Raw genomic sequence first — 21,234 nt, forward strand, 5'->3', positions numbered from 1 at the left:
GTAAAATGAAGCAGCTACTTTGGATAACAATTTGGCAGTTCCTCGAAAAATTAAACATAAGAGTGATCATATGACCTAGGATTCCAATCCTGGGTATATACCCAAGAGATATAAAAACAAAAGTCTATAATAGCCCTGTTTCTAAGAGATAATAAAAAACATATGTCTACACAAAGCTTGTACATGAACTTATATAAAGTCACTTTTCATAATAGCCAAAATGTGGATATAACCCAAATGTCTGTCAACCGATGAGTAGATATGTAAAATGCAGTATATCTGCACAATGAAATATTATTCAGCCATACAAAGGAATGGAATACTGATATGTACTGCCACATAAAAGAACTTTGAAAACATTATATAAGTGAAAGAGGCCACTCACAAAAGGACACGTGTTTATATGAAATGTGTAGAATAGGAAAATTCATTCAAACAGAAAGTATATTAGTGTTGACCAGCGGCCAGGGAGAGAGAAAATGAGAGTGAATCCTGATGAGGTTTCTTCCGGGGGTTGTAAAAATTTTCTAAAATGAGATAGTAGTAATGGCTGTATAATTCTGTGAATGTGCTGAAAACAAGAGATTATATACTTCAAAGGGTAATTTTATGGTATGTGAATAATATATCAATAAAGTTGTTATGTTTTTAGTCACATAACATTCTTAAAATGATAAAATTATACATATGGAAACAAATTAATGGTTGCTATGGATTAAGAATGTAGCAGTGGTAGACGTGACTACAAGTGGTGGCATAAAGGAGACAGATCTTTGTAGTTATGAAACAATTCTGCATCTTGACTGTGGTTGTAGTTACATGAACCTATACAATGGTATAACACAAAGGAATAGAACAATATACACACATTGTAACAATATCAGATCCCTGGTTTTGCTATTATACTATTATTATGTAAGATGCAATCATTGAAGAAATCTGAGTGAGGAATTCACAGGGCCTCTCTGTACCATCTTTGCAACTCCCTGTTAATATAATGATTTCAAAATATAAAGTTTTAAAATATTAAAAAAAGAAAATTCTAATAGTCTTCAAATCTAATCTTTTTCAACAATGTTCTAATCTAATCTTTTCAACAATGTTTCAACAATGTTCTATAAGTTCCTTAATACCTAAAAAAAATACCCTGGCAAATAGATATAACATATTCAAGGCTTTTGGCAAATATGTCTCTCCTTGCCAAGAAATAATTTGGTATTCCTGATTATTAATTAATCTCATATTTGCTTAGAGCCAGCCAAGTACTGATTCTTTTTTCCCAGGGCCTAGCATACCATGTTGAACACAGTTGGTACTCATGAAATAGATTTTGAATGAATTATAAATCTTTAGGTCTCAGGCAACAAACTGAGCTGTGGTGGCTCCATTTTGGTAGTAGTCTAATCTAAAGGAAATGACAACCTCTGTTTAGAGCATCTTCTTTTTTTTCATAAAGACTTTCTCTTTTGGAGTAATTTTAGGTTCACAGCAAAGTCAAGAAGAAGGTACAAAGAGTTCCCCTATGCCCTAAGCCCCTACACATGCATAGCCTCCCCCATTATCAACATCTACCACCAGTAATATCATTACAATTGAAGAATTGACAAGGACACTTCAGATTATCCAACACAGCATCTTTTCCACATAAAAGGTTCTCAGTCTCTAAAAAATACAGTCCTTATTTAATTGTATTTCTGCTGTAGTTTTCATAAATATGATTCTCTGAGCTTAAATACCATGAAATCATCACTTGTACGAGATCTCCTCATTTGAATATGCCCTAGTTGCACTCATAAGTGTTTTCTGGAGGAAAAAAACTTTCTAAATGACATGACGTCATTACATGCATTGTGTCAGAGGACTCAGAGTACAGAACATCCTGCTTAGCCTATGTCTGCTCCTGTATATGGAGTTACCTACACAGTTAGGTCATGGCTTCCCTACTTTAGTGAAAATTTGTGGGTAAATAAAATGGAGCTCCATGGGACTAGAAACTAAATCTTATCCTGGGGAAAGCTCTTTAAAACAGATTTTACAATCCAATACGGTTAGGAACAGGGCTTAGAATGGACATGTTAATTCAGTTGCAGCTCAATAAATACTGTTTCCCAAGATGCCCACATATGTCTATATATTAAAGTATCTGATTTCCTGTAACCTGGAGTGTACTCCTTCACAGTGCTTGTTTGTTGGTTATCTATAGCTTGATTAGCACGAGCATTTGAGTTTATTATAGGTTCAGGCCTAGAGTTATGCCTGACAGGGTATAAAACAAAGACTGAATAGCTACATTGATTAAGTTTCCAGTAACTCTGTTAAATGGTAGGTTGTGTTAAATGTGGCTTGGACCTGCGGATTTATAATCTATCCCAAATTTCAACCATGGGATATAATCTGCATATGTCACAGGTAGGTGTACATAGGCATGCCTACATCTTGCATCCAATTGGGCTTACCTTGCTACCCAGGATCACCAAAATACATTGCTGCTGGTATGAGTACATCTGTTCCACTTCTAGCAGCTGGTTTCATACTACATGGTCCAACATTTTGGATAAAGATCAAACTCTTTAGCACAGCATACAAGTATTCTATAAAATGACTTCTTGGGTTCTCCATTTTTATCTCTTACCACATCTCACCCACACTCTATGCTCTGGCGATCGCACACTACTTGAGCTTCGAATACTTCCTCAGGCAGATACACATCTCTCGCTTCTTTGACTGGTTATTTCTTCTGCCTGAAGTAACTTCCCTTCCACCATCACATTTCCCAGAAAACATCAAATCATCTTAAAAAGCTAATTAATATAAGTACACTATACAAATTATGTCATTGAAATTTGGTGTTTTTTTTTTTACATCCAATGAGGTAAAAATCTTTAAAACCTTCATATTGAGAGGAGGAAACTGAGGCATAGGAGGGTTGAGTAATGCCCAAAGTCATCCAGTGAGAAAATGGCAGAGTCCAAATAAAAGTCAGGTTTGTTCAGTTATAAAGACCATGTTAATAGCCATAACACTCCCTTTCTTGGGGAATCTTATAAATATCCCTAAATCTATATTAGACCTTATGCTATCAAAATCCCTGATCTTGAGGCTCTGGGATCTATATTTTGGAAAAGTTCCCTAGATGACTTTAGTGCACATCCTGTTTGAGAACAACTGCCTGATGATATAGAAGAGCTTATAATTATTGACAATACAGTGTAACACTAAGAAATTGGAGAGCATCTGACACCAATTTTGAAAATTTAACAATTTTTCATAAAAGTTAAATGAGACATATCTATTTTGCAAAAATGAGAATCTGTAGAGCAGTATTTCCAAGAGTAGATGCATTCTGGTAACATTTTAATTACATTTTATAAATTAGCAAAAATCTGTTTTGTAAAAAAAAATGAATTTAAATTATCTTTCATTTAAATTCTTGACAAGAGATCAACTACAATTATGTGGAGAAGATCTGAACACTTGATTGTGAGGCTGTCTTAGTGTTCCTTGGGCATCAGAAATAAAACCTCAACTGTGATGCAGAAATGTCAACAATAGCTCAGGTTTCCTACTCAGTTTCATATCTCTGAAACAGGAAAAGAAGGATAATTATAATCGATAAATTTGAAATGTGAGAAAACAAAAACAATGGCATATAAGAATCTTTTTTATAAGCATTGTTTTTAAATTATGGAAACCTGAAAGAAAGATGGTGAAATTTAAAATTTTATTTTGCATGTTCTATAGAGGACTTCCCCATTGCCACTTTACACTTTTTTTCTTTTTATCAGGAAACCCTGTATTTTAATTTAAAAAGTAAACAAACCCCAATATATAAAGCATTCAAAGGTGTATTAGTGTAAATATATTAATATAAAAGTTCAAAATTATAACATTTACTTATTCTATAAGCAATATAAAAATTATGGTTTTAAATTATAGTTCCAGTTATTTATTAACTTCTTAATTCAATTTATTTCTATATTTTGTTTTTCTTATTTTATGAAAATTCTAATTTGCATAAGTAAATACTTGTAACGTATGTAAACTTGCACTGCAACTAACAACTATGTCAGAATCCTATTCAAGAAAAATTATTTAGAAAAAAATTTTTTAAATAGTAAGAAATTTTTGCCTTAAATTAGAAATATTTAAGTTCCAGGTACTACAAAGCAACAAGTATACCCTACACATCTCCCACTGAATGTGGCTATAAATCCTAGACAGAATACATGGAGCAGCTATTTGAAGATTCAAAACTAAATGCCAACAAATAAATTAGGGAAGAACAGAATTCAAATACCACCATATAAGAGTTAAATTTACCTCTTTTTTTTTTTAAATGTACTTTTTAAAAATATACCTTTATTGATTTCAGAGAGAGGAAAGGAGACGGAGAGAGAGAGATAGAAACATCAATGATGAAAGAGTCATTGATCAAGCCTACAACCTGGGCATGTGCCCTGACTGGGAATCGAACCCGGATCACCTGGATCATAGGTCAATGCTCAACCACTGAGCCACACCCGGCCAGGCTCTTTTTTTTTTTTTTTTTTTTACTGCTGTGTCCACTAATGTGAACTCACATAGAAAACAAAGTGTGTTTTTGCCCCACCTCTCCCAAATTCATTTGTTGAAACCTAGTCTTCCAATGTGGTGGCATTTGGAGATGAGAGTTAAGAAAATGACCAGGACCTGAGGGCAAAACCTTCATGAATGGGATTAACACACTGATAAAAGAGACCTCTGAGAGGTCCCTCATCCCTTCCACCAAGAGAGCAAAAAATGTGGCCACCTATGGACCAGAAAGTGGGCTTTCATCAGACACTGAATCTGCCAGTGCCTTGATGTTGGATTTTCCCAGCCTCCAGAAGTTTGGCCAATACATTTCAGTTGTTTATTAGCCACCCAGTCTATTTTTGTTATAGCAGCCTGAATGAACTAAGGCAGATGCAGACAGAGAAAGCTCCAAAAGAAGCCTGCTAGTTCTGGTGCAAGAAATGAGAAAGGGAATGCATAACACTCAAAGAGAGTGTGGACATATCCCATTTTTCTTCATTCTTTTATTCATTCCCCTACCCCAACTCTCAGGTTATGCTGTAGTAGTAGCCACTTTTACAAGCAAGGCAATGATGCCAGCAAAAGCCAAAATCCTCAGAAAGGGGAATGTTCCTCTAAGTTTGATGAAACTGCAGTTTCAAAAGGGTAGAGTCAAATCCAATTGCTCTTTTTCTCTTTTTGTCCTGCTGCCACCTAGCCCCAAGCACAAGTACAGTTTGGAAGTGCATAGAAGATCAGGGTAACTAAAGCCGGAGAACGCTGACAAGAGAACTGAAAGAGGCACCCTATGAAACTAAATTACCAAGAAGATCTTGAAAGAGGAACTAGGGAATATGATCCTATAAAGTTGCTTATGAACTCCTGGGTAAATACACATATAGAATTATACACACCACACTGTGGGGGTTCAGAACAAGCCACCCCAAGATGTAACTCAGTGGTATGAAGATTACTTTGAACTAACGGCAATTTTAGCTGCAGGCTCAAGAGGAACTTCTACCCTTCACTTTAACTGGAAGAACTTGAATTAGGTGCCTTGCCCATAATAACCTAATATCAAGAATAACTTATTTTGCCTGCCAGGCATGGCTCAGTGGTTGAGCATCGACCTAGGATCCAGGCGATCAGGGTTCACATTCCCGGTCAGGGCACATGCCCGAGTTGCATGCTAGGCAGCCAATCAATGACTTTCTCATCACTGATGTTTGTATCTCTCTCTCTCCCTCTCCTTTCCTCTCTCTGAAATCAATAAAGGTATATTTAAAAAAAAAAAAAAAAAAGAATAACTTATTTTGACCTATCTACAGGGCTAGGTAAACTTTGATTTACTCAGAATGTCTTATATACCTCAGTCCCCTTTCTATCTCTGAACCTCCTGTGCATGTGGGGTCTCTCATGTATGCGGGGTTCCCATAAATATGTATGTATTAAATTTATGTATGTTATTTTCTCTTGCTATTCTGCTTCATGTCTATTTGATTATTATACAAACTAAAAAAAAAAACAACTTGAGGGTAAAGGAGAGTTTGTTCCTTCCCCCACAACACTCTGAGACCTGAACTAACAGATCTCAGACTGACTATTAGGTGGTGCATACACAGCAGAAATTGTGATAGTTGTACAAAAAGGTTGGAAAAGGAAAGAGACATTAGAAGCAAGGTCAAGAGAAGGTTAAGCAGAACTTGTAGCCTAAACCCAATCACCTTGAAATGACCAAGTGCAATATTGTGACTTATGAGAAATACAGGGTAGGACAAAAGTAGATTTATAGTTGTTTGTACAGAAAATAATACAATAAATAATAAATAATAATACAAGCATAAACTCTGTGGCCTCTCTCTGGAGCATGCCCACACCTTTCTTCCCTCTCAGGAGTGCATCTATACTTTTCTCTTCTAAACTCTAAGGATCCCAGCAAGAGTTACAACCAATGGAACAGCAGTCAGTGGCAGCTCATCCCGGGCTTACCCCCTAAACCTGTCTCCAAGGCCCCCTTTTCTCTGACTTTTCAGTGAGCTAACAGCAGCCCCACAGTGGCTCACTTCTTTCCTGTAACGTTTCTAGGGAGCCAAAGGAGAGCACCTCCTAGGCTCTTACCTGCTGTTCCTTCTATCCTAGACTTTTCAGTGACCTAAAAGCAGCCCCAACTTGGCTCACTTCTGTCACTGTGACTTTTACTTCTTAGTGAATTCATGCAGTTAAGTAAGAATGGCTCACTTCTTTCCTATAATGTTTCTAGAGAGCCAACACAGAGCACCACCAAGGCACTCTTCTGTTGTTTCTGGTACCCTAAGCCCTTCCTTTGTTTCACTTCCACCAGCTGTAATAAAGGTACTCTCAAAGTCACCTGGACTTATGTTGTGAAATTTTTCCTGAATGAAGTCAAGAACACACACATTAGCAGAGGCAAACCCACTCCAGGCCTAGTCCCTTTCTGGTGACAGCATGAGTGTGTTCAGCTTGTGAAAAATTATTGGGCTTCATACTTACAATATGCATGTTTTTCAGTATGTATATTATACTTGGATAAAATCTTTTCTAAAAAGTTTTTTTAAAAAAAGAATAAACTGCATTTCACATACTCACAACTATAAATCTACATTTGCCCCACCCTGTGTATATTTGCTCTTCACCCATAATTACTGGCTCACAGCTCCCTAAACCCTTGGAATTTCCTGAGCAATAAAAACAATAGGAACATCTTTTGTTATACAGTTTGGTCTCTTGTCTTGAGTTCTTGAAAATGCCTCAGAGTCATAAAGGTGAAATGAGTTTCTTGTTATTCATTACAAGCATCCTTCCACCCCATTTGAGTTTATGTCAAGGAGGTGACCTTTGGAAAGCACCTAAGGAGGGCTGGTTGCCCTCCAATCATGAATAAAGGCTTGGTAACCAATCATGAATAGAGAGTTGGAACTTTCAATCCTGGAAAGGGGAGAGGGGTCAGAGGCTGAATCAATCAGCAATGCTCAATAATTTAACCAATCATATCTCCATAAAAACCCAAAGGGAGAAGGTTCAGAAAGCTTTCAGGATGAGAAACCAGAACACTTCCATGTGCCACCATGTCAGGCTCCAAACTCCACAAGTACAGAAACACCTTTGTTTAGAACTTCACCCTGTGTATCTCTTCATCTGGCTGCTGATTCATTTCTTTCAGTATTCTTTGTAATAAACGGGTAATCTAGAGAGTAAATGGGTTCCCTGAGTTCTGTGAGCCTGTCTAGCAAATTAATCAAACCCAAGGAAGGGGGTTCATGAGAACATCTGATTTATAGCCAGTTGATCAGAAATACAGATAACCCGTATATGCAATTGGCATCCTGAATTGGAGGGTGTCTTTGGAATGTCTACTTTTTAGCTTGTCAGTCAGATGCATAGATAAAAATCTGGGCTTGTGATTGGCCTCTGAAGTAGAGACCTTTAAGCCCTTAAACTGTAGAATCTGATGCTATCTATCTCTGGATAGACAGTGTCACAACTGAGTTGAAATTTTGGATAGCATTCTGGTGTATAAGAATTACTTGTTGGTATAGGGAAGTCTTCACACATTTTGGAATTGGGTCCAGGAATACAAATGAGCAAAGGACCTGGAAGATAAATCAGCAGAAACAATCTCATGTGAACAACAGGGAGGGCAAAAAGATTTGATAAAAATGAATAGTGTTTCATCAATCTGTGGGACAATAAGGAAAAAGTGAACATTCATATTGGCGTCCTAGAAGTAAGGACAAAGAGTGTACTACAGTCAAAAATTTGACAAAATAGCCAAAAATATTTTAAACTTAGCAAAAACAAAAATCTAAAGATTAAAAACAACTCAGCAAATCTCAAACAGGATAAAGCCAAAATATTCTATACCCAAACATATTATAATCAATTGCTAAAACTACAGATGAAAAAATTATAGACTAGGCAGTAAAACAATGTGTTACCTATAGCAATAATTTGAATTATTAAGGATTTTTCATCAGAGACGCTGAGGACAGAGGCAATGGCACAAAAATTTAAGGCATGGGAAGAAAAGAACTGTCAACCAAGAATTCTATAATGAGTAGAAATAGACTTCAGAAAGAAAGGGAAATAAAGACATTTCAGATGAAGAAAAACTAAAGTAATTTGTAGCCAGGTGACAAACTCTAAAATAATTTTTAAAGGGATTCTCCATGGAGAAGAGAAATGAAGCTACAAGGAAACTAGGAACATCAGGAATGAAGGAAGAGTAACAGAAAGAGTATATCTTTGTAAATATAACAGACTATTTCCCTACTGCGGTCTTTAAAATATATTTGATGTTTAAAAGCAAACATTATAATATTGTCTGAGTGAGTTTTCAATGTATGTAACTTATACGACAAATATAACACAAAAGTAGAGGGGTAAAGGGGCCTATATCATGGTAAAGTTTCTATATTCTACTTAAGTTGGTTAAATATTGATTTCTAAGCAGACTGTGGAAAGTTAAGTAGGTATATTATAATCCTCAGAGTAATTATGAAAATACTATATAAAAAATATATAGCCAAAATCAAAATGCAACACCATATTTTCAAGAATGTGTGGGTATTCTATTAATCCTGTTTACAACTGTACTGTAGGTCTACAATGTGCCTGGAATTGTAGATACAGAGATGAATAAATACAAAGGAACCAGCTTTCAGGGAGTACATAAGATATCCTGCTCTTTTCTAAAACTCAAGAATTAATTCAGTCAATTATCCATGCTCTTCCACACGATCAAAGTAAACCCTCCCAGTACTCTCATTTCTATTCTTTAACACTGAATTTTTAACCCCTTATGGTATCTTTTTTGTTTGTTTCACGATATAATTTATATACTCCAAAATCTATCCTTTTAAAGTGTACAACTGAGTGACTGCAAATACTTACTCAAGTTTGGGCAACTATACATCTACCTAGTTCCAGAATATTTTCATCACCCCAAAAATAAATTCCATATTCATTAGCAACCACTAACATATCCTCTCCTTCTCTTGGCCCTTGGAAATCCCTCATTTACTTTCTGTCTCTATGGTTTTGCCTATTCTGGACATTTCATATAAATGGAATTGTATCATAGGTGGCCTTTGATGTCTAGCTCCTTTAACTTATTTTCAGGATGATTCATGTTGTAGCAAGTATCAGTACCTCACACCTTTTTATGGATGAATAATACTCCATTGTATGGATATAATAAATTTTTATTATCCATTCTTCAGCTGAAAAAATCGGGGTTGTTTCCAACTATTTTAACTATTATAAATAAAGCTTCTATGAATATATGTGGACACATTTTTGTGTGAACTTATGTTTTCAATTCTTATACCTAGGAGCTGAATTGTTGGGTCAGATAGTAAGTAACTATGTTTAAAATTTTAAGAAACTGCCAAACTGTTTTCCAAAGCAGCTGTATCATTTCACATTACCAGCAGCAATGTGTGATGATTCCAATTCATCTATATACTTAACAATACTTGCTACTGTCTTTTTCATTATAATCATCCTGGGTGGATCACACTGTGGTTTTGATTTGTATTTCCAAAATAATTTATGATGCTGAGCACCTTTACATTCGATTACTGTCCATTTGTATATCTCCTGTGGACAAATTTCTATTCAAATTCTATGTCCACTTTCATTTGGGTTATTTGTCTTTTTATTATTGAGTTGTAGGTGTTCCTTATATATTCTAGATATTAGACAGTTATGTCTTTAACTGAAACTTTTAGTGTTCTCAATATTCAAGTAATCGCTGAGCCTAATAACTTCTTTTCAATGAACATATGTCTTTTTTTGCTAGACTCACAATTATCATCTCAGCTTAGGCCTTTAACACCTAATGCTTATACTAATCATTAAGTAATATAACCTTCTAATTGAGCTATGACAACAGCTTTCTATGAGATCTCTTTCCTATGGATTTATTTATTTTTTATTTATTTTTTAAAATTTATCTTTATTGTTGAAAGTATTACAGGTGTCCCATTTCCCCCCCAAATGACCCACTCCACCTCGCTCTCACCCCCTCCCCAGGCCTTCACCCCATTGTTGTCTGTGTCCATGGGTTATGAATATATGCATATAACTTCTTTGGTTAATCTCTTCCTATCCTCCATCCCACTTCCCTCTTCCCTCTGAAATATGATAGTCTGTTGCATGCGTCAATGTCTCTGGATCTATTTCGTTTGTCAGGTTATTTTGTTCATTAGCTCCTTCTTAAAGAAAACCCTTCAACATTTCATGTAGTACTGGTCTCGTGGTGATGAAATCCTTTAGTTTTTCCTTGTCTGAGAAGCTCTTTATCTGACCTTCAATTCTAAATGATAACTTTGCTGGGTAGAATAATCTTGGTTGTAGGTTCTCATTTTTTATCACTTTGAATATTTCTTGCCACTCCCTTCTGGCCTGCAATGTTTCTGTTGAGGAATCAGCTGACAGTCGTAACTAAGTGCTTTTAGGTAACTAACTGCTTTTCTTTTGCTGCTTTTAACATTCTCTCTTTGTCGTTAATCTTTGGCATTTTAATTATGATGCGTCTTGGTGTGGGCCTCTTTGGGTTCCTCTTGTTTGGGACTCTCTGTGCTCCCTGGACTTGTAAGTCTATTTCTTTCCCCAGATAGGGGAAGTTTTCTGTAATTATTTTTTCAAATAGGTTTTCAATTTATTTATTTCTTCTCCTTCTGGCACCCCAATAATATGAATGTTGGTATGCTTGCAGTTGTCCCAGAGACTCCTTATACTATCTTCATATTTCTGGATTCTTTTTTCTTTTTGCTCTTCTGATTGGGTGCTTTTTGTTTCCTCATTTTCCAGATTGCTGATTTGATTCTCAGTGACCTCTACTCTACTGTTGATTCCCTGTAAATTATCCTTCATTTCAGTTTGTGTAGCTTTCATTTCTGATTGGTCCTTTGTTATGTCATTGATGATCTCATTAGTTTCCTTAATAGTCTTACTAAGGCCCTTGAGCACCCTTATAACAATAATTCTGAACTCTGTATCTGTTAGCTTGCTTGGTTCTATTTTATTTAGTTCCTTTTCTGGAGTATTCTTCTGTTCTTTCCTTTGTGACATCTTTCTTTGCCTCCACATTTTGTCTGCTTTCAGGTATTTGTTTCTGTTTATTAGATAGAGCTATTAAGTCTCCTGGAATTTGTAGAGTGGCTTTGTGTAGTAGGTGTCCTGTAGGGTCCAGTGGCTCAGCCTCCCTAGTTACCTGAACTGGGCCTTCTAGGTGCTCCCCTGTGTGGGCTGTGTGCACTGTCCTGTTGTAGTTGAGCCTTGGTTGCTGTTGGTGTCACTGGGAGAAATTGACCCCCAGGCCAATCGGCTGTGAGGACCAGCTGCAACTACAGCCAAAGAACTGCTGTGCCGAAAAAAACCCCTATGGAGCAGGATTTACTTCAGTGGAGCTTAGGTGTTCACTAAGTGTGCCCCTTGAGTGTGTCACTTGTGGATGTGGTAGGGTTGTAATCCAGCGTAGTTGAGTCTGACCACCAGGTGCACTGTCTCTAGGGCCTCCCAGGAGGTACAAAGTCAGCCTGTGCCAGTGCCTTGCCCAGGGCCACCCAGCATGAGCTGCACAGCAAACTGTAGTTGGCTGCTACTTGTGCTGGGCTTGGAGGTGTCCAAGAGAGGCCAAGCTATGAACCAATGCAGGCTGCCACTAGTGCCAGGCCTGGGGCCACTTATTAAGCCATGTGCGGCACGGTGCTGCTTGTTTGAGAGATTTTAGGAAAGTCCTAAGCATGAGGCTTGAGAGGCCACTTGCATAGAAAAGCCACTGGAAATGTTTTGAATGAGCTTGCAAGTAGGGAGGGGCAGGGTCTCCCAGAATCACCAGGGTGAGGCCAAAGGTGTGAGTCAGGTGCTGAAGATTCAAATATGGTGCCCTCCTGCTGAGTCCCTGTTTTGGCCCTTTAAGAGGAGCTGCCTGGGGCTCCCGCACCCTCCACAACCCTCAGTGACAGTCCCACTGGTTTTCACAGCCTGAAGTTGTGGGGACTCGCTTCCCGGCCCTAGAGCCTTAGGCTACAGACCCAATGTGGGGCTGGGACCCCTCACTCCTCTGGGAAACCTCCACCACTGAGATATCCCTCCAGGTTTAAACCAGGACACTGGGTGTGGGACTGCAGCCCAGTCTCAGAGATTCAGCCCTAATCCGCCCGCGGCTCTGTCCCTCCTACTGGTCTCAATGTTTCGTCATTTCCTTGGTTGTAGGACTTCTGTTCAGCTAGGTTTCAGAAGGTTGTGAGTGATGGTTGTTCTGTATTTCAGTTGTAATTTTGATGTGGTTGCAGGAGGCGGGTACAGCTGTTACCTAGGCCGCCATCTTGTTTCTTCTCCTTTCCTGTGGATTTAAAAGCATCCCTCAAATTATCTTGCATTCTGCATCATGAATTTCTTGATATGTGTGGCCTTGTTAGAAAAGTCTTCAGTTTTTTATAAGTACCTATATTAGACTGACAACTTTTCAGAAATTTAAGTTGATAATATTTCAGAATTGAGATACAAAGTTATTATCCCCTTTTTTTCTAGCATGATGGGAGAATAGTGCAGAGAAGTAGGTAGGCGAGGCAATTATATTAAGAATAATTCCCTACACTCATGCCTGGTTTAGAAATTCATTTGGAAGCAATCACAGAGGGAATCCCCAAGCTAATCTTCCCTGGTTGAAAGTGGGGGGGGGGCGGGTATTAAACTCCCTGTACTGTGATAGCAGCCTCCAAGTCACACTCATCCTACTGTAAAGGATAAACATCTAACTGGCTAAGAACAACCTCTGAACAATAAGGAGATTATGCCAACCCAAGGCTGACCCCTAAATTAAAGATAAAAACAAGTGGAAATAATCTGAGCTGGGATAACAGAGTCTGTGCATTGCAGGGGAAATAGACTTCACAGAATTGGTACAGCGAGATCACTGATGTTTGACTTAGTAAGCAACAAGTAAAACAACCCCTAAGTCTAAACAACCCCTGGATTTAAACTGTCTAGACATCAACAAAAATTATGAGACATGCAAAGAAACAGTTAAATGTGTCCAATAAATAGAAAGAAAAACCTGGCAATAGAAACTGTCTTTGAAGAGGCCCAGATGGTGAACTTAGAAGAAAAGAACTTCAAAGCAGCTCTCATAAATACATTCAAAGAAAAAAAGGAAACCATGCTTAAAGAATTAAAAGAAGATATGAGGACAATATCTCATCAAAGAGATAATATCAATAAAAAGATAAATATTCAAATTATTAAAAGGAACCAAATGGAAATTCTGTTACTGTACCAAAAGTACAGTAACTGAAGTGAAAAATTGACTTAAGGGGCTCCGCCATATATTTGAATCAAAAGAAGCAGAAAATTTAATGATATATAATCGGGATTATGCAATCCGAGAACAGAGAAAAACAATAAAGAAAAATGAACAGAGTCTCAGAGAAATGTGAGATACCAGTAAGCATACTAATGTACAAATAATAAGAGTACCAGAAAGAGATGAGAGAGGGATGAAAAATAATTTTTAAATGGATGAAAACTATGCAAATTTCATGACAAACATTAATCTACACATCCAAGAAACTCAATGAATTCTTAAGTAGGATAAATGCAAAGAGATCCACACACACCCAGACACAACATGCTCAATGTTTAAAGACAAAGAGGAAATCCTGAAAATAGCAAAATAAAAATGACTCATCATATACAAGGAAACTCAATAAGATTAATATTTAACATTTTATCATACACCGTGAAAGTCAGAAGGCACTGGAGTAACATATTCAAAATGCTGAAAGTAAAAAACTGCCAAACGAGAATATTATATCCAGAAAACTATCTTTCACAAGTAAAGCTAAACTAAAAATAAGCCAAAGCAGATAATTTGTTAAGTAGCAGACTAACATTTTAATGAATATCAAAGAAAATTCTTTAGGCTGAAAGTAAATGATACCATATAGCACTATGAATCCACACACAGAAACACTGAAGGAATACCAATGAAACAATCATGTAGGCAATTATAAAAAAAAAAATAGTATAATTGCATACTTCTCCTTGACTGATTTAAAAAGTTACTGCAATAAAACATATGCATATAAGTGTACTGTGGGGCCTATCACATATAGAAATGTCCAATTTTTGTCAGTAATAGCATGAGGGAGATAGATAAGAGCAAAAAAGCTCTATTGGAATAAGGAGAGGACATCAGATCCAACTAAAATCTAAAACCCAAAGCCATAGGAAATTAAGAGAAGATAGCATAAATAAAATTAATATAAAAAATTCTATCGATATAGGCTTGCTCTCATTTCTTCTATCAGATTCCTTGAAATACTATTATATAACATATTATATAGAGTAATAATTATAACTGTATTGCTGAGCTTATAATATACATAGATGTCTCATACTGATATATACAAAAGAGGAGCTATTAGGAATAAAGTTTCCATATTTCGCTGTAACTAAGTCAGTATACAACTAAGTCAGTATACAGTCTGATACAATTTATCAGAAGTCAGTTCTGATAAATTAAGCTGTATGTTATAAGCCAAAGAGAAACTAGTAAATAACTAAAAAGAGGGAGAGAGACACTTTAGAATAAAACAGCAAATAGGTTGAAAATAAAAGGATGGGAAAAGACGTACAATGAAAACAACAACCAAAAAAAGGAAGGAGGCAGCTATACTAATATAAAAAACAGATATTAAAACAAACAAACAAAAAAATGTTACTAGAAGTAAAAAGATATTTCATGATGATAAAAGAGACAATCTATCAGGAAGACATAACAATGGGCAATCGTGTGTGCAAATGAACTCAAAATGGATTGTACACCTGAATGTAACTCAAATTATAAAACTTTTAGAAGAAAATATAAGTGAAAATATTCATATCCTTAGACTTGTCAGTTTTTTTTAGTATAAATCTAAAGCACAAGAGACAAATATAAAACAGATAAATTGCAAATTCAGGGTCTATTTTTAATTGCTGAGGTCTCAAAGAAGATAGAATTCCATTCCAAGGTCCCTTAGTTTAGACTATGACTACACCATTTTGTATATATTCCTCCTTCATTGTTAATCATTTTAGAAGAGTTCTTAAATATCAAATGTGCTCAGTCCCTGACAATCATTGTGTATTATGTATGTAATGTTTTATGTATGTAAATGACTACGAAAATGATAAAAGTGTTTTCATTACAATAAATCTGTGAAATCATAACATTTAGTATTGACATCTGTTTTAACTGCTCAAAAATAACCAAAACTAATTTTTTTTAAATCCTCACCCAAGGATATTTCTTCCACTGCTTTTTAGAGAGAGTGGGAGGGGGAGAGAGGGAGACAGAAACAGTGATGTGAGAGAGACACATCCATTCCATTGGTTGTGTCCTGCACACACCCCCAACTGGGGCTGAGCTTGCAATTGAGGTACATGCCCTTAGCTGGAATCGAACCTGGAACCCTTCAGTCCTTGGGCTGCAACTCTAACCACTTAGCCAAACCAACTAGGGCTCAAAACTCATTTTAAATTTCCATTTAAGAAACCGTTTAAGCTATGAGAATATTTAATCATTTTTCCTTATTAAAAAGGTAATATATGATTGCTTTAAAAACTATACTTATTCTTACAAAATTGAGATCAGATTAAATATAATTTTGCATGATACTTTTTTTCCATCTTTCATGCCATTCCTCAAAAACATGATAAAGAAAATATATTGTTCCATTGTATTAATACATTTTAAATTACTTAATCTCTATTTGTTTAAAAATAAGCAAGGATTTTGAATAGACTTTTTCTCAAAGAAAAGAAAAACCTTCTGATGTTCCCAGGTCAATAAATACATAGAAAAGTGCTTGACACCACTAATCATCAGGGAAATACAAAACCAAACCACAATGAGATATCACCTCACACCAGCTGGGATGTCTATCATTAAAAAGATCAGACAAGTGCTGGTGAGGATGTGGAGAAAAGGAAACCCTTGCACTGTTGGTGGGAATGAAATTGATACAGCCACCATAGAAAATGGCATGGAGGTTCCTCATTGTGGTTCTGATTTTTACTTCACTGAGATTACCCTTTCTTGATTTTCATTTTTTACCTATAAAAAACACATTAGGTCTTTGGTTTGAGAATTCAAGGCTTAGGCAAAGGCAATGATCATACTTTGTATCCCTACTCTGAAATATTTTGAAAATGTTAGGAAAATATGAGATATTTATGTTGAGTTTGATGAATATGTTGTGTTTGAGAGAGAGAAACAGACAGATACAGAGAAACATTTTATAAAAATTAATACAAACCAACAAACAAACAAAAACTTCAGATGTCCCCAGGTCAAAAATAATTTTAAAAATCATTGAATAGCAAAAGTGAAACCCTCCATTAAATTCCTCTCAATCATTGAGAAGGAATTTACTATTAGTATGATAAAGCAATTACAAGAATTATTTAAAAGGATAAAGAGTTCTTTGGTAAGTTTAAAGTATTTTGTAATTTTTGTCAGATTTTTAAGCTTTTATTAATTAATTTAATGGGAAAAACTAATACTGTTTTTATGCCTATTATTTTTTACTACTAAAAACAGCCAGAGCATTTATGCATTACTGTGACAATGGACTCTTTCCACCTTAATTAAATTGGGCTGCTTATTCTCCTTGAATGTGTAATAGTTTCATCTTTGTGCTTTCCATTCACTGCCATATATTTATCGTAGGCCTTCAATTACTATTTGTTGACTGAATAGAGGAATGAATGAATGAAAAAATGAATGTTATTATGGTTTCCTTTGTCCTGAAACTTTTATGTTTTTATAAAAAGATGAAAAGGAAAAGCTTTTATTTCTTAAACATAAATTCTACAAACTTATTTCCATCAGTGTCATTCAAGGAATGTCCAAGGAATTCCAGTTGGATATCTAAATATCTAAATACATATACATGTGTGTATATGTATATATATGTCTGTGTGTGTGTGTGTGTGTATGATAGTTCAAAGAAATTGGTGAATCCAAAATTCTTAGCTATATGAAAAAATGAACATAAAGGTAATTTTTATTTGACATTTCAATGAGTTTCCTCTTACATAGTATCAAACAAAGTGTTTTTGTTTTTGTTTTTGTTTTTTGTTAATCGTCATCAGAGGCTGTTTTTTCCCACTGATTTTTAGAGAGAGTGGAAGGGAGGGAGGGAGGAGTAGAGAGCAGAGGGGGGAGGGGAGAAGGGAGAAAGAGAGAGAGACATTGATGTGAGAGAGACACATCTATTGGCTACCTCCAGCATTCATCCTGACTGTGCCCAGGGATCAAACTTGCAACCCAGGTACATGCCCTTGACCAGGAATTGAACCCAAGACCTTTCAGTGCATGGGCTGATGCTCTAACCACTGAAACACACCAGCCAGGGCCACAAGGTGTTTTGCACTTAGAGTCTTCTCAACTCAACAAAGTTAAATGTTATTGCCTTATACTTTATATTTTAACATAAAAATGAAACATAAACTTAATTTTTGTTTCATTTAATCACTGAAGTTTAACATATATTATTTCTTCAAAAACTGAAAATATTATATCCAGGTATCATAAAACAGACACACATAATATATCTGAATTTGTTCATCATCTAAAATGTATCATGTATATTCAGAAGTAAACATAAAATTGATTTTTTATCTACTTTGTCTACTATGAATTACTTTCAGATATACTGTTTTACCTCAGATCATCATCAATTGTTTTCCAGTTGCAGAGAGAACACTGTATGTATATATTTCCCAGCGGTATTAGAGACAATAATATAATTTTGTTTATATTCTCCCAGGGCTATGCAACTGCATTTCAATAAATATCAACAAATGTCAATGAAATGGTAATCTTCAAAACACATCAGTTGTGTATCTGTATGTGTGTTTGTGTATGTGTATGTTAGAAAAAGCTTGAAAAACAGGTGTATATTTTGAGGTGCTTATGGTATATATATATTGAAGACTTTTTTTCAAGATGCTCAGATATTTTGCCAAAATGTGCTAAAACAATATCACTTAGGGGATATGAGCTAGCCTAGAGATTAATAAAATCTCCAACTTCACAGGAGAATTGTTTTTACATAATTCCACAAGTTACCATGTGAAAACAACAGATAGTTTTAAACTATCAAATATTTCAATACTTCTCTCTGTTTGTTTCTATGACATATTTATCTCATACAAAAGATTTGCTAAAGAAGTTTTAATGGCCTTCTGGGACAGAAAGAATAAGGTTTCTGTAGAAAATGTTAAATTAATGTTGATGGTGATGCAAAGTTAAGGAAGGGTTGTTAAGGATGGCCTGCTGCCACAGGGTGGGGTTTTGTTTTGGTATCCTTTTAGAGCCTGCAGGTGTTTGGCACTAGTTAAAATCAGGGCCAGCTGTGATATTTCACTTCTGATATTTCCCTCCCAATAGTTCTCAGAAGTGATGCTTCAGGGTGATGTCTTACACCTGATGTACTCAACGTGTGTGGTATAAATGTGAAGACTCTGTTAAATAACAGCAATTTTATGACACCCTTTGCCCAACCAGAGGTCACACCATAAAGGAGAAAGAAAAATGTTAACCAGAAGTTTAGTCAATTAGACATATATATTTTTAATTGAGTAGCCCATTCAAAGATGGTAATACACAAGAATCGCCAAACATACAGTTTTAAGCAAAACACAAAAAGCAAGATAACACATTCTCTTTTGATTCTTGTGGTTGGTAATGATGCTCTTAAATACTCTCAGTGGTGAGATCCATACCTATTTTTTTCAGGAATTTGAACAGTTTCTATTAAAAGCTGCATTTTCTTTTAAGTTTATTTGAGTTGGAAAACCTCAAACCACAATGTATTTCATGCACATGGGACTATACTGAGGTCATTTAATACGTTTTTTAAGCTTTTTAAGATTCCTTTAATGTGCTGCAAAATCTTGGCCCGATTAAAAGAAAATATTTTAAGAAAGCCCTTGGAAAAACAACTATTAAAATATATATGCAGATAAACTATACTACTATAATGCAAACAATTTTCCATAATTTATTGTTGAGGGACAAAAACAACAAAACTACCACTAATAAAAGGGCTTTGGATCAAAACTTCTCAGACCTATCAGTAAATATAGGCCAAACTCCTACCCCCATAGTATTCATGATTAACTTAACAGTGCTTACCTGTAGTATCATTTTAACTGTGTTATATATAATCAGAGATAAAAGGTGGAGAACCTTGCATTTATCAAAGAAAGAAAAATCATCTGCTGTTTCCATAAAGTCAAAAACTCAAGTTTTCTTCAGACACTAAAGAAATTATTTATGTTAGAAATAGTTTCTACCATCAAGTAAATTTCTGTTGTCTACCAAAATGAAAATGTAAACCACTAATGAAATATAAACAGTCCATTTAATAAGTATGGCCACAGAAAATGCTCTCCTATTTTGCGATGTTTCTAAACCTTTTTTTTTTTTTTTTTTTTTTTGATTAAACATACCCCCTTTCACTTCATCAAAGTCTCACTTTTTGTGCCATGTCATGTTCCAGGCCTTGTACTTCACCCAAATCACTTTTCAGTTGAAATACCAGCTGTGCTGGCATGGTGTACATGGAGAACTGGGCCACAGGCACCAACAGTGTGGTCCCACATCTGAACAGATGTGGCTGGCTCCATGTACCCAGGGCCAAGAAACTCCACATCTCATCAAGGGAGAAACAAGGGAGGACACCTTAAACAGAAATCATGCTTTTACAGAAAATGAAAAATAAAAGGACTTTCAATAATCAGAAATGCTGAATGGTTGAGAACTTCTTGGCACAGAGTTTGGTGATGCATTTTTTAAAAAGGATATTAGTTAGAATTCAATTTTAAGTTAATGATCTCCATCTCCACAGATACACTAGATTTGCCTCTAACCATCAAACAAAAGTAAAAGAATAGTTTTTTAACAAAAAACTAACCATAAAGCGCACCATCAAAACCAAAGCTACTACCATTCATTGAGCATTTACACCTTGGCAGTCCCTACTATGTGTGCTTAATAAACATTATCTCATTTAACATTTATAACAATATAAAGAAAAGATCCTATTTCACCATTTTACAGTTGAGGAAGCTGAAGCCTTTCTAGTTTATGAAACTGCCTATTAATTTTAACTCCATGGTCTTAATCATTATGTAATACTTAGTCCCCTGAGCTTTTCAACCAAAGGCTTTTCAGCCAGGCCTACAGATAGAGCTTGTCAGGCCCCACTCAGGGTTATACAGTAGCCACCTGATCATGTGGAAAATCTATACTTTGAAGAGAATTCATTCATTCATTCATTGATTCATGCATCAACAAATATTTACTATGTACCTTCTACTTAAGTCAATTTTGAATTTATTTTCCAGAAAGGAAGAAAATTTCCAAATCCATATTAAAGTTCTAGTGCCTGGTACATTAAGAACTATAAAGGTTTTTTGAATAAACTCAAAATAGTCATTTTTAGATGTTCTTTTTAAATTTGTGTAAAATAACTTATTTTACACAATTTTTTTTAAAACTCCCTAATTTTTTCATAGTCTACAGTCCTTCAAAATTCAAAATTATATGAACTTCTTTCTAAAAGAGCCAAACATTTCCAAGCACAGGAGAAAGATAGTACCCTTACCTCTTGTGCAAAA

At 35.5% G+C, this 21,234-nt stretch overlaps 1 protein-coding gene across 3 annotated transcripts in view; it reads right to left on the minus strand.

Moving 5' to 3' along the window:
• Window positions 1-21,234, minus strand: part of SUGCT (succinyl-CoA:glutarate-CoA transferase) — an 841,499-nt gene that overhangs the window by 387,377 nt on the left and 432,888 nt on the right. Inside the window, exon 13 of one of the 3 annotated variants that reach the window (XM_016207275.2) lies at window positions 3,436-3,580. The exons of the other annotated variants lie outside the window; for them this stretch is intronic. Within the exon in view, the coding sequence (XP_016062761.1) occupies window positions 3,563-3,580 (18 nt within the window). The 3' untranslated portion in view covers window positions 3,436-3,562. Of the gene's footprint in view, window positions 1-3,435; window positions 3,581-21,234 lie in introns of those variants that run through there. 3 annotated transcript variants of the gene reach the window in all.

Source organism: Miniopterus natalensis, chromosome 10 (assembly GCF_054644295.1).
Source record: "Miniopterus natalensis isolate mMinNat1 chromosome 10, mMinNat1.hap1, whole genome shotgun sequence".
Taxonomy (NCBI): domain Eukaryota; kingdom Metazoa; phylum Chordata; class Mammalia; order Chiroptera; family Miniopteridae; genus Miniopterus; species Miniopterus natalensis.